The following is a 13,803-nucleotide window of genomic DNA, read 5'->3' on the forward strand; positions in this document are numbered from 1 at the left end:
AAAGGTGTATATAGTTGTGATACAAACCGCCTGCCGTCATGTCCCTCACGTGTGAACACTAAAGAGGCATTCACAAGCTTTTCTCCAAAGTTACAGTTGTAACTATTTCAATAAAAGTGACACAAGTGTGTTTGTCAGTGTGGTCCTTGCTGCCCTCACTCCTGTTTTCCCTTCTGCCCTTGGCTGAGAGATGCTGGCAAAAGACCTTCTGACCATGGGACCCCAAAGGGAGATTGGCAAATAACACTACTGCTGCTCTGCACAGAAAGGGCTGGCTAAGTACTTATGAATCTCCTTATGGCTCTCCTTCCTTCCTGCTGCTTGAAGGAGTGTGGTCTCATTGCCCTGACAGTGTTGCAAGCAAGGAGGGGGTTTGCTATTCTGCAGCTGAAACTGAGCGTAAGATCTGCCCCTGTGGATGCCAGAGACCTGCCTGGCTGGACATCTTTGAAAAGGGACATACCTACAACATTGCGCTGCTTGAGATGAGCTGTGGGGCTATGGCAGCAGCTGTCCCGGCAGGCAGCAGCCAGGTGCTGCAGATTGCACCTGGAAAACCCACCTGGAGCCATTCCAGGGATCTGGAATCACAGAGGTACCCGCACCTTGGGGACAGCAGAGCTCCTCACCCCAAGGCTGGTCTAGACAGGGTAGGCAAACCAAATCTGAGGGGGTTTTAGGAGCTGCTATAAAATGAGTCATCTGCAGTCGTTAATCTTATTTGTGAATTTCCAAGAGGAGAAACTGCAGTAAATATTATGAGAAAAGTCTATTTGTACTTGGAAGAGAAATGAATCTGTACTCTAAACATACTAAAGTGTTGTGAACTGACTCAATGGCTGGGCTGGGCTCGGTTCAGCCAAGGAGAACCTGGACCAAAGGCAGAGTAGGAGCTCCCAGTTTGCATCACATTTCTTTGTGAACTTCAAACTGCTGCCTTTAATCCCAAGAAAGCCAGGACCACAAGCATAATCTGGCAACTGGAGAGGCCCAGAATATGAATTCTGCATTAGCCAGTGTGCAGGCAGCCTGCTTCCCTGTCAGTCCTGGACAGGAGACACCCAGGGAGATGCAAAGGTTCACCAGGGTATCCACATGAAATCACACTTTGCCTTCCCAGTATTTGATTCATCTTCTGTCACGTAGTTGGGTCTGCACCACCTCTCCTGGGAAGCCTTGGAGCACAATTTCAAAGGGGCTTAAGGGTCCCCTTCCCCAGCTGCCTGTGCTCAGAAGAAAGACCATTTAGCTAGTGGGTTTTCTGCTCCAGAAAGGCCGTGTTTTCCATTAACCTACAGCCCTCAGATTCGGACACAAATGTGTTTCCCTTCTCTCTGCCCTTTTCCAGATCAAAAGGAGAGGTTTAGTTCAAATTGGCCCAAAGCCAAGCGTCCAAGCTGGCGCCTGGCCGGACGCAGTCGCTCAGGAAGACGCGCTGTGTGCTGGCTGTGCAGGAAGCGAGGAGCCTTCCCGACCTGCCCCGGGGTAGATGAAGGCCAGTCGAGCCCGGCTTCCTGGCTCTGAGGAGGCCATGACTCAGGGACTGCAGCCCTGCTTGGCCTGCACGCTTTGTACTCCAGCCCTGCAGGCCGACAGAAGCCTCGATGGACATGCTTGGAGCAGCAATAGTAACTTGCTGCTACTGCCCTAATTTGATTTCTGACTGCCCAGCACAGCCTGAAAAGACATGATATCCTCAGAAAGGATCCCACCCCAACACGCTCTGTCTTCCTGAAAGCAGCAGTTTTGTGCAGCCTTCTCTGGTACCTCATGTCACCTGGTGGGACAGACCTACCATGGAGAGGTGTAGGCTGCTTTTCCTACCTGGGTAGCAAGTGAAAGAGCTCACCACAGGAGCTTACTTTCTTAAAAGCAGCCATGCTCTGAGGAGGGACATGCCATCATGTGAGCTCTTCAGTCACAGCTGTCACTCCCACTTATAATCCCACCAGGACATGCCTTCGTACCTGCATGCAGAGAACTGACATCTTTCAGCAGCAGCCTGTGGTTGAGGTTGGACCTTGGGAGCAGGATAGGGCTGAGAGTGCCAAGTGCTTTGCAAAGGGATTTGGCAGATTGAGGAGTCCGGAGATACATGAAGAAGCACCCAAACTGGTGGATTTACTACTGTTATTTACCCCTTCTGCAGCCTACAGTAAGTCCATAACCCTCGTTGTATTCTTTTTGCTTTATTATAGTAAAGCTGGGGCCTGTTAGACAGAAGAAGGATGAATCATTCATTCTCCAAGGAAAGCTCAGGTCTCGTTCCCTTCCTCTCTGCTTGCTTGGTGGACTAAGAGCTGCTGATGAGCAGAGAGCTCCATCTTGTGTCAGACCAAAGCCCTCAGAAATTGCCACTCTTTAGCCGTGGCATTCAGGCAAAACCCAACACCATCTGCAATGCAAACCTAGCAGCGATGTTATTTTATTATTCAAGATCTGTAAGCCTGGAGGCGATTGTGTTATAGCTTTGGCTCAAGTGGGTCCTGGATTCAAGCTCAGCACATGCAATTTCCAAACTTAGAGGGTACTGGGGAAAAACTGGGCAGAGATCCCCTGCAAAAGCCATTAGCATAATTGCATGGATCCTGATTTTTAAAAGGTACCATCCAGTTGGTACCAGGATGCTTAGAGACGCAGTGAACCTTTTAAATGCCATCTATTTACTGTATCAATGCTAAAAATGCAAAAAAGTGTTGCTTCACCTAGGCCTGCAGTCTCTCAGGGCGTCCCCATCCCAAGCATGGGTCAAAGATCTAGAAAGAATCTACTGAAAGATTTCTATGCAGGATTCAGTTTGGAAAACTTGTTAAAATGCCATGAGTTCTCTATATGACTCAGATAAAAAGCTTGAAATAGCCATTCAATACAGGGTTTAAAAAAAAAGAGTAAGGTAAGCTAGAGCAACAGGGTATTATACTTAAAAATGTATCACATTCCAGCTATTATAACCAGACCTATGTTGCCAAAAAAGTGCATCCCACACGTCTAAAACCCTGATTATTAGAATTTTATTTGACATATATGGTACTACAGAAATGAGAAAATTTGAGATTTAAAGAAACTAGCAAATCATGGTACATAATCCAGTGACATATAATATCTCATATTGCTAGAAAGTGGCTCCCTTTCTGAACAAAATGCTGAAGCCCCTGTCATAAAGCCAGTCCTGATATACAGGCATGTGTTTGGGACAACCACCTCCTCCCATAACTTAAAGAGGGAAAAAGGCTCTCTGCAGTTGAATAGCCAAGCCCAGCAAAATTACCAGTAATTAGAATAGTACAGCCTTAATTTTAAAGAGAGAGAGTAAATCACACACAGCACAGATGTTTGTTGTCACCCATGCAGGCAAATGTAAAGCCGTATCCTTTAGTCCAATTGTGTTCAACAGAGCACTTAAGGACTTACTCAACTTAAAGCATGTACTGAAGACCCTAATATTAAGCTTTGTTTAAATAAGAGATCTGCTGAGCAGTCATACATGCTGAAACAGACCTCCGTTGCCTACTGCAACCGAGGCACAAAGCTGGAGCTAACCAAGAGCCAAGTGCCACCACCACACCAAAAACAAGGGAACAGATTGTGCAGGATTTGTTTCTGGTTACTGTTTGTTTTGATTCCCGACTTCCAGTTCCTTCCTAATGTCAGACACCTCCATTGGAACTTGCACTGTTAGACCATCCATCCACTTCTTAACACACACCTGGCAGCCAAGGCGAGATCTGAGAAGAAAACAACATTAAGTGAGGTTTATGCATTTCCACAGCAAAGACAGAAATACACTCCATACACCCTGGCAATGTCTGCTCCAGGCTGGGAATAGCATTCCTATTAAAGGTAAAAACCTACGTCTCAAAACCAAGTAGTTTTAAATTAAAATTATAATACAATTATATACAATAATATACTATTTAATATTATATTATTATAACAATATATTAAAATACATTATTCTATAATGTATTGATTCTATATAATATAATGATTCTATATAATTATAATACAATTATAGTACAGAATAACTCCTGTTCTCACCTAAATCTATCTCAGAGACTTTGAGTATCTAAAACAATCAGCAAGAGAACTTACCTCTCAGTGAGTCCATAAGCCAGGTCCAGCATGTCCATCTCGTCATCTGAAATGGCATCCAGCTTTTGGAAGATGTCCTTTTCAAAAATCAGGTGACAGGTGGAGCAGGCTAATGTCCCTTCACATGCACCTGAAGGAGAATTAAGTAGGTAACAGCACATGTGAGAAAAAAAGATGGTGAGAAAGATTGGGAACAGTGGGCAAATAGCTCATCTGACATATAGAGCATGTCAGAAGAGATTCCAGAAGACACGATAGATGGACACAGACTTCAGCCTGCTTCTTCTCCATGAGGATCCCAATCATCTTAAAATTTAGTACTTCATCTCTGACCAAATATAACTATTGACACAGGCCACTGGATTCCAGCAGTGAGGGAGTGGCAGTCACACTGCCAGGCCAGTGTGGTAAACCACCTTAGCAAGGATTTTTTGAGGAAGAGAAGCTTGCCAGCGAGTACATCTGCTAAGGGCTGCAAGCTCAGCAAGTCAAGGAAAACTGATCCATAAGCAAGAGGGCTGATGACCAAATCAGCAAGTAAAGTGCTTGCATCCTCTCCATGGTCACCAAAACACAGCAGCGTGTGTACACCTGCAATGTTCTCAGGTACCTGCTGGTACTTAACTCCAAAGACCACCTACCCTTGTGTCACACCTACCAAATCCATCAATGGCCAAGTTTTGATTGACAACCACTTGCAGCAAGGTTTCCCCTTCTTTGGCTGTGGCGGTGAGTTTCTCTCCATCCCGGTTTATAAAATGCACAGTTACCTGCTCTGCAGAGCTGTAAGACAAGTTTCCAAAGCTTCAGGTATTAGGTTTCAGAGGAGATGGGCAAACTAGAACTCTTACAATTTGAACTGACCTAAAACATCTCCCCTTTTATGAAACTTTAATTGGAATCAGTGTTTGGCTGTGAGTAGACAAGTGCAGATGCTCTGTACCTGCTGCCTCTGCGCTGGCTGGTGGCTTGAGCGTTTACAGGCAGGTTTTGGTCATTCACTTTTTTGTACCCTCCATTCTCAAGGGGGTTATTTGCTGTTGGCTCCTTTTCCACTCTGTTCCATCATAAGGTGTTCATACCTTCCCAATCCTCAATTCCTGGGAGTCTTGCTCAGTCTCAGCTTGTAGGGCAGCACCTCTGAATTAACTCTTCCAAGATTACACAATTCTTGCTCCAGAGAAATTGCTAATTATATTGCCAGCTTGAGGGATTTAATCTTGTGATGAAATACAGAACAAGGCTATCAGCATCTTTTAGTTCTGCTTTGCAGAAACTACATCTACAAAATCAAGAATACACAGCATCTACTTCAACTCCTCCAGACCAGGCCCTCTCCACCAACACAGACAAGGTTACCATCCTGAAGAGCCCTGTGTGAGGTATTTCTCACTAAGGAGATATATTTTGAGACTCTTTGATTTATTTGCTATGGAAAGCACTAAGCAGCCAAAGAATGATGTCCCTTCTAATGATCCATACATACTCAATGGGTCACTAAGCAGCAGCCAGTCCCATATAGCCCCAACAGTGTTGACACAGGAAAGCACCCTGAATGCAGAAAGGATTTTGCCCAGAGCCTCTCCATGTGCCACTGCCCATATGCCCACTGTCTCAAAGCCCAGGACTTTCTCCAAGTCATGGAGGATGAGTCCGTTCTTTCTTGTAAATCCAGGAGTGCAGACAGCTTGTCCTCTAGAAACAGCAACCCCGTCTCTAACGGCCCCAGTAAGCTCCTGAACACTGGAAGCATTAGTGCTGCCTCATGGCCTTGCTGCTGTCATTTCCGGCATAAGAAGAAAGATCCACAGCCTTGAAAACAGAATGTGTTTCACAGCAAGAACTGGTCAAGTTCATAGGCCCCTCTCTTCCCACTTGCACAAGGCTGAAGGAGCAGAATCCCTCTTCCTGCAATGAAAGCATTTTTCGGTTGGACATAAAGTCTGCTAGCAACATGTTCCTGGGTCTAGAGAAACACACAGCAGGAACAGCTCAGAGGGTCTGAGAATTTCTAATGCTCTCAAACATTTGCAACATGCTTTCTGAATACAAACTGTCATAGCCAGAGCCACAAGTTGCAGCAAATCCTCTGACTTTCCCCACTTGTCGGAGGAGCAGTGCCAACTGATGCGGCTTTTCCTTCTCCATGCCAGACGTTTGCTTGGGAAGTCAGAGAGCCAGGGAGGAGGAACTGCCTAAATGTGAACTGTCCTTGGGACAGCACAAGCAGCAGCTGAAAGGCCTTATCCTGTCTGCTCACCCCTCTCTGCTGTGGCAGATGAAAGTGAAGAACGTGGTGATTTCTGCTGATTACCCGTTAATGGAAAATCCACACGCGGCATGCCAGCACACACCGCCATTGCAGAGGACCAGGAGGAGCACTCTATTTTACAAAGCACACTTGGCCAAAGAGCATCTGCCAGGACGCTTCAGTTCCCCTCATGGTGAGATCCACAGACACTTCTCTGCCAGTAAGGAATTGAATTTAAAGGTTAATTTTCAAAAAAGAAAATAAAGCATCTCTCTATTTTGATGGATCAGACCTATTTATTCAATTTTATGGCAAATTGGCAGGTTTCTTGACACTGTTGGGTGATTTCCCGTGACAAGCTCAGTCACGCATGTTTGATGTACACCAACATTTTAGCCCCTTCCAAACATCCCAGCCTTTGTGTGACAGAGAGTGCTAGTGTTGCAAGGGGGACATGTCTGGAAGGTTATTGTTCTCTGTCTCAATGTTTTTCTCTAAAAAATGCTTCCCAAGGACATACAAAACAGTGAGGTGCCTACAAGTACTGATGCAGATAACTTCATCAGCAATAAACCCATTAGAGAGAAAACCAACTGATAACAACTCCTCATAAATCCCATTAAGCAGGCTTATCAGTATAACTTTTCTCTAAGGTCAGATAGCAGAGCAGTCTATTGTGTTTTCTGGGTTGCTGGCTGGGCTCTTTTCTTCACCTACTATAATCTCTGCTAGCAGACTACAGTCTGACCCAGATCATACTTGGGAGAGCTACAGATTCCCTTTACTTTGCCCAGGGAAACGCACTGTCCTTCCAAATAACCCTTGAGGATCAGAGACTAGCAGGGAAAGCTGCGGTTCTTGCAGTTCCTGCTGCACAAATACAAACAAGCAGACGCAGTGTCCACAGTCTCCTCCCTCCCTGCAGGTATTGCAGCACCATTCCCACTCTCCCACTCATGTCTGCAGCATTTCTGGGCAGGTCTCTGGGGATCACACCATTGCTAGCATCTAGTTCTACCTACATGCAGAGAAGGAGGCATGTAAAGACGTTCTGTTGGACCCTTTACCCCATTCCTCAGCGGCGGTGCTGAATATTGAGGCACGTCCCTATGGTCAGAGCAAAGTCTCTGCCCATCACCCTCTTTCTGCCGAAGGGTAGGAGCGCTCAGGGCAGTCAGTATGAGCAGCTTCCTGCCATGCTCACACCAAAGCTGGAGGTGCCACCTGGGCCACATGTTTTAGCAGCCACCAGTGACCCAGAGAGAGGAGGTGAGGTGGGCGGCTTATCTGACATTGGCAAACAGTCCAAAGACTTGCAGCAGAATACAACAGCAAAAACACCTGAAGGGTGAGGAAGAAACTCAAGGGATTACAGGAGCCATCCATGGTGAAACAGGAGAGGGACCCTGCCACCCTGAGGAAAGCCAGAGGCTGCGGTCGTGGTGTCAGCCTGTAAGCCGAGCCCACGGCAGAGCTGCCCCCAGCACGGCGAGCTGAGCACCCCATTGCAGCGAGCATCACAGCGCAGGCCCATGCAGGGCCCGGGGACACGGCAGATGCAATGAGCCCAAGTCCAGTTCTGAACTCACCTTGGCCCCCCAGGGCCCTCCTGGAGCGTTTTTGTGGTGCCGAAGCCTCTTCCAGGCCCCAGCATGGCCAGCATGCAACGTCGCCCAGCTGCCCTGCGTGGATAGATCAGGTGAGTTTTGCTCAGCCCGTTGAGCAAGGGTCGCAGCAGCCCCGAGACACCCTGCGCTATCATGCCCGCTGGTTCTTGCTGCGCGCCTCCTAGGCTGTCTTTGCAAGGCCATCGAGAGACACAGTTATAAGCACAGCCGCGGGGGAAGCTGGAGGCCACCCTCTGGGGGCGGAGGAGGGAGGGACGGCCCTGGGGCCCACCACATCGGGCCGCACGAGCTGGGTGACACCTGGTCATGAGCACCACCCCACCAACCTGTCCCCAGCAGGACCTTGTTTGGTCTTTCTGCATTTCCCCTCCAGAATATAGACTAAGCTCAACCTAAAGCCAGATTCATGACCAATATTCAATGCAATGCCTAATTACACAGGGGATGCAAACTCAGCGTGGGATGTGCCCTGCACAGCGAGGGCCAGGACACTGCAGCACCTGGAGCAGTGTGGCAGACTGGGGCGCCTGGGCTGTGCTCTTAATGTGGAAGTTTTCTAGCCCTTCCCCTGTGCCCTGCTGCAGATCCTTGCTGTAAAATTAAAACCTTTGCGTACTTTAAAAAATGGCAGAGAGAACAAGCCACATTTGCTTATTGGTTAAATTGTCTCCTGAAAAGTGCAAGAGAGGCATAATATATGTGTGATTTACTTCATGTTAATAGATACCAGTTAATAGATACCAGAGAGGAAAGCTCCTTAGTTCAGTCCCAGAAGCTGTGAGATTCATTTAGTCTCTCCTCCTCTGAAGAGTGAATCAATCTGCTCCTGATTCAGGAGGCTCCATTGCTACAGCAGAGGAGAAAGGTTCATTCTATTTTTTTTTTTTTTTTTTTTTTTTTTGTGGAGTTTGGGCTAACACATGTAAGAAGCCCAGACTGTCCCTAATAACAAATTAGTGGCTTGCTAATTTGGTGGAATGCTTGCTTTAATCAAGCTGCCTTCTGCAAGAAGTGACTGTGGGGCGTCCCAGGAGCCATGGGACACGGGCAGCACTGACAGACCATGCAAGCAGTAATCTTGGGGCTGGTGCATCTATCCCCCCTGCCAAGGGAGAGGAACCACAGTGCAAGACTGAGCCCTCACTCAAAAACCCTCCACTCTCTGCACGCACACACACGCACACACTGCTGCTAAACTCAGTTTTGGAGAAACTGGGAGGTTTTGACTTCTTACTCAAAGATAACCTACCCGGAGCTTTCAGTTTGGGAGAGGATGGTTCAACTGTCTGAGGAAAACATCAAAGACATTAGGAAAGTGAGGATTTTCCATAAAAAGAAAGGTTGGGGAGAGGTAAGGGGAAAGAATCTCAGTTTTCAGCCAAAGAAAGTTTTCAAAGGAGATGTCCAAGCTTTTGAACACACCACTGAAATGGTTAATCACTGGGATTTGCCAGGAATTCAACACACTAGCCCAATCAATGTAGAAAGTGCCCATTTCTCACCATTTGTAGCCCAGCTTTTGAATACCCTCTGTTGATCCTCCACTCATAGGAGGAGAAGAGTGGGCAGCAGCGAGCAGCCAGTTCCTCCAACAGCAGCTCCAGGCACCATCTCTGCTCTTGGACCCGCCTGTCCCTGAAGGTTTGCTCTCACCCACAAGCTGCCCCAAACTGCAGTCTCAAGCCCAGACTCTTGGGCCTGGATTTAGAATTGCTTCAAGCATCCAAACACCACTGTCCAGCCCTCCCTCGTGCCCAGGCACCCTCAAGGCAGGATGGGGGTCCCAGTTCTGTCTCCCAGACATTTACAAGGAAGGAGAGTTGGGCTTGCAATGAGAGACTCCAGGAAAGGGGCCGGAGCACATCTGAACAAACTACCAGGCGCCTAATCTCTCCCGCAAACCTTGAGCTCAGAGATATGCCTGATGTATGTGCAGCAGTTCTCATGGCAAGGACGAGCGTGTTTGCTGGCACTGACCCTGTGCCCTGCCTGGAGTGCAGAGCGTGGTGGAGACAGGTCAATGCCACCACATGGGAGAGGGGCCAATGTTGCAGAGAGCGTCGGGGCCAGGATTATCACACCCAATGCTGTGCGAAGGGGGCACCTGTTCAGAGCAGCTCCCGGCCTGAGGTTCTCGTGCTGGGTGCTCAGAGCCCCTTTAAGGTTCTTTGAGACAGGAAGCCAAGGAGCAAGGCATGGCCTCATTCTCCTCCGCCGCCCCTGCCTAACAGCCAGCTGGCGAGGAAACGCTACCTTTCCCAAATAAGCCCTCGTTCATTTAGCCTAGGGCACAAATATAAAGCCAAAAATAACCCTCAAACCAACCAAGCAGAAACCCTCATGCCTTGACAAGCCCTGTGAGTGTTCCTTGGGAGATTGGCACATGCTTCCAGGGCAAGATGAGCACAACAGGAGTGAATCCTAAGTGCCGCTTCACAGAGGCTTGGCAAGAACGCACTGTTCTCGGGGGCACACGTGCGCCCCACAGGCACCCCACAACCTGCCCCCCGCACAGCAGCTGCAATGCCTCAGCACAGGCTAGAAAGAAGTGGCTTTCTGGCCCGAGATACTGTGCCCAATCTGGTAGGTGCTAGAGGGGATGATCCCCCCCGCCACACTCCAGCGGTCTCAGCTGGCTGCGGGGTGCCGTCAGGTCCAACCGTCCCTGCTATCTGCACAAGCAGCAGATTGACCTCAGTGCTCCCTGAGGCAACCGGGAAACACTCAGCAGCACTGCAGCCTCCGGAGCCGGAAGCACACGCAGACTTCCTGGACACCAGACTCGGCTCCACCGTCCCCGGTTCAGTCCTTCTATGGGCATGTTCAGCCAGCGCAGGCCGCTCGGCACACAGCCGTGCCTCAGTTCCTTTGGATGCAGGGCATCCGGCCCAAGCACAGCCAGCCGGAGAAGCTCTTCTGCCAACCCGAGGCTTCCAGAACACACTGAGGGAGGGGTTCAGAATTACTGCCCCTCTGAAGGCATGTGGAAACCCTGGCTTAAGCATGTAGTTGTTAATATACACATCATACATCACATACACATCAACTTTAGCAATGGTATGGTTCCGAGTTTGAACGTATCACTTCACCGCCACCCAAATCGTCCCTTGGTAAACCCCCACGTGCTCAATGGTGTGACTCCAAAGGCAGAGAGGGAGGGCGCTGAGCAAGAAGCAACTCCTGCCACATGTGACACAGGTGGCAGCCAGCTCTGTCCCCCAGCACAGGGACAGGTCTGTCGCCAGCCGGAGCAAGCAAGGCTGCCGTGCTCTCCCTTGGTCAGTGCAAGGGCAGGTGGCCAGGGCATGAGAGAGCAGAGAGAGAAAAGGGCTTCCTGGTTGGCCTCCAACAATGAGGGATAGTAAGTAAAACACATACCCGAGGTTAAAAAATGCTCTTGCCAGAATCAGGCAGAGCTGAACAAGCTTCATCACCACCAAGAGGTTCCCAGACAAGACTGTGCTGGGTGGAGGATGAAGTCTCAGGAGCTTCCATCAGAGTAACAGACAGACCTATGTACAACCAGGATGCCAGAGCCCAGCCTCGATAATGGCAGGGATAGCTGGTCTCCAACCTCCTCCTGAGCCCACTACAAGCATCCCTACAATGAGACAGAGGTTGCTTAAACACACAAAATTGAAGTCACTGAGCAAAACTCCCATCTCTATCATTCCCCCAAATCCATTATACACCTTTTCTCCCTAGAGGACAGGTTGCTAGAGGAGCAGACAGGAGTCCTGTGCTGAGTAAAGCCAGGCTGACATAGTCCAGGCCACCGGTTACAGCTGGGACAGGCCCAAAAGGACATGCCAAACCTGAACCAGCAGCCAAGGAGGGCACATGATGCCTGCTCCAGGCTTAGACCTGACTGATCACAGCTGCAGGGAGAGGGGTTGAGATATGATGCCTCAACCCCTTCATGTCAGACAGGACTGATATTTGCTTGCTTCCAACCTTTCGCTACAGATTTTGCAGCCCCCTAAGAGGCTGCGTACAGGCCAAAGGACCAAGTTTTCAGCACTAAAACCAAGAGGGAAGCCACCATCAGAGACGAGTCTGCCCCACAGCAAGGCAACAAATGAATTCGTATCAGGGCTTCTTCTGGCAGCACCTGCTCATGGAGTTGCTGCCTGCCTGGATGAAGGCCACATGGAGTTACAGTGCCCTCATGCTGCCCTTCACTCACAGCAGCTGATGCTTCTCCTTCAGCCAGTCAGTGAAGGATGCTTTGAAGATGGATGGGAGGCATTACCATTGCCTGTGGGGTACAGCCAGCCTCCACTGCAGCCTCCCAATTCAAGACCAGGAGTCTTGAGTCATTCCACATTCCCTTGACCCTCTCTCAGTCCTGATGGAAAAACAACCCTGTGTTGTGATTCTTTAAAAGATCACACTTGAAGGCAGTATACTTGTAATTTTCCAACAAGCTCTGCTCAGCAGAAAGCTGTACTGATAGGATTAAGACCTACCCAGAGCAAGCACACTTTAACCCCCTTCAGAAGCCTCCAATATGTCTGTCTCCTTTTTCCAGTCTCACTGCTGTTTTTTCCTTGACACTTCTACTTGTTTTTTTCTCCACTTTTCTTCTTGTCATCCTGCCCTCTATCCTGACAGCTCCTCTTAAAAATACTCAGCTTAACCCCTCACTTGCCATTAATGTTCATTTAGACATTGTCCTGTACCAGGGACTTGTCCTCATCCAGAATGCATTAACACAAGAGTTGCAGCTACCTGCAAGCCTGAAGCCAGACTCTCCCTAACAGTGGATGCTCTGAGGCCAAGTTTTCTTTTTCTACAAGAAATTGGTTTTCCTGCAAGAGAGAAAACATCGACAGATGTCATATGGTGCCAGCTTGCACAAAGGCTCCAGCACCTCTGGACTGAGGCCTGGCACAGGTGAACTGCACTGATACCTGGCCATCATTAAGTGCTCTGGTTATATGCTGGCATATGATGCCTAGACAGCTGCAAGTAACTCAATCCTTGTGCCCACAGAGAAAGCAGCACTCAGCAGAGCAGTGACACTGATCGTATAGAGCAAATGAGCTGCATCGTGGTTATTCGCCATTTTTCCTCTAGGGGATATTCTGCCTCTGTAGATGTCCAAGCAGCTGCCACGTAACAATCTGCGATCAAAATACCTAACTTGCATGCGTCCTTACCTGTCTTTGCAAGATGTCTGAAAGCAACAGAGGTAGCTACTCAACAGCAGAGCCCCTGTAGTCCAAGACCCTGGAGACTGAACTTAGGCTCCTGCTGAAGCTAGAGAAGGGTACAAGCAACAGCTCTCAGTAACAGCTAATGGGAGAAATGGTGGAAATACTCTTTTCTCTCCGGCCCGAGAGAGACTTCAAGAGGATAGTGCTGCCAAAAACTAACAAGGTGCTTACAAGGTGAGAGCAAAGCTTAACCTAGATTGCTTTTCCAAGTTACCACTGCTATTGACAGTATCCACAGGAGTTGACCTGAACTGATAAGCTTGGCATGGATGGGTGTTTACATCCTATTATTGTTCAGCACAGAAAAAGGAAGTGGCCAGAAGACCAGATCCGGCTTATCTGCCACGAAGAAACTAATACCAGGTTCCTGCAGAAAACGCCTGTGGCTCCCCTCCCAGTGCAGGAGATCGAGTGTCCTGTGTCAAGACTGTCAGCCCATCAGGCAGATCTAGCTCAGAGATGAAACTCCAGAGCTACTTCAGCTCTTCTCTAGGTTAGAAGTCCTGGTAAGCGCAGTAAGACAAGGGGTTGCTCAAGCCGCAGCTTGGGTTCTTCAGAGGCGAGCACAGCCCCCTGGCTGGCAGGAGCACTGGGCTCCCAGGCACCCCGCGGC

General features: G+C 48.8%; 1 protein-coding gene across 1 annotated transcript; it reads right to left on the minus strand.

Moving 5' to 3' along the window:
• Nucleotides 1–3,297: 3,297 nt before the first annotated feature.
• LOC104576352 (adrenodoxin) lies at nt 3,298–8,117 on the minus strand. Its single transcript, XM_010223730.2, has 4 exons — nt 7,933–8,117; nt 4,751–4,875; nt 4,093–4,222; nt 3,298–3,725 (listed from the first exon to the last, which is right to left on the minus strand). Exons 1-4 carry the CDS (start codon nt 8,103–8,105, stop codon nt 3,605–3,607), a joined length of 549 nt encoding a protein of 182 aa, XP_010222032.2. The 5' UTR covers nt 8,106–8,117; the 3' UTR covers nt 3,298–3,604.
• Nucleotides 8,118–13,803: the final 5,686 nt, after the last annotated feature.

The sequence above is a fragment of the Tinamus guttatus genome, unplaced genomic scaffold (genome assembly GCF_059628265.1).
Source record: "Tinamus guttatus ecotype Peru unplaced genomic scaffold, ASM5962826v1 Tinamus_guttatus_pri_ptg000287l, whole genome shotgun sequence".
Lineage (NCBI taxonomy): Eukaryota > Metazoa > Chordata > Aves > Tinamiformes > Tinamidae > Tinamus > Tinamus guttatus.

Coding starts and splice junctions, on each gene's coding strand:
- LOC104576352 (XM_010223730.2), bottom strand. CDS start 8,105: ATGATAGCGCAGGGTGTCTCGGGGCTGCTGCGACCCTTGCTCAACGGG. Junction 4,223..4,750: donor CTTGGCCATTGATGGATTTG/GTAGGTGTGACA, acceptor ATTCTCCTTCAG/GTGCATGTGAAGGGACATTA. Junction 3,726..4,092: donor GCTTATGGACTCACTGAGAG/GTAAGTTCTCTT, acceptor TTTTCTTCTCAG/ATCTCGCCTTGGCTGCCAGG.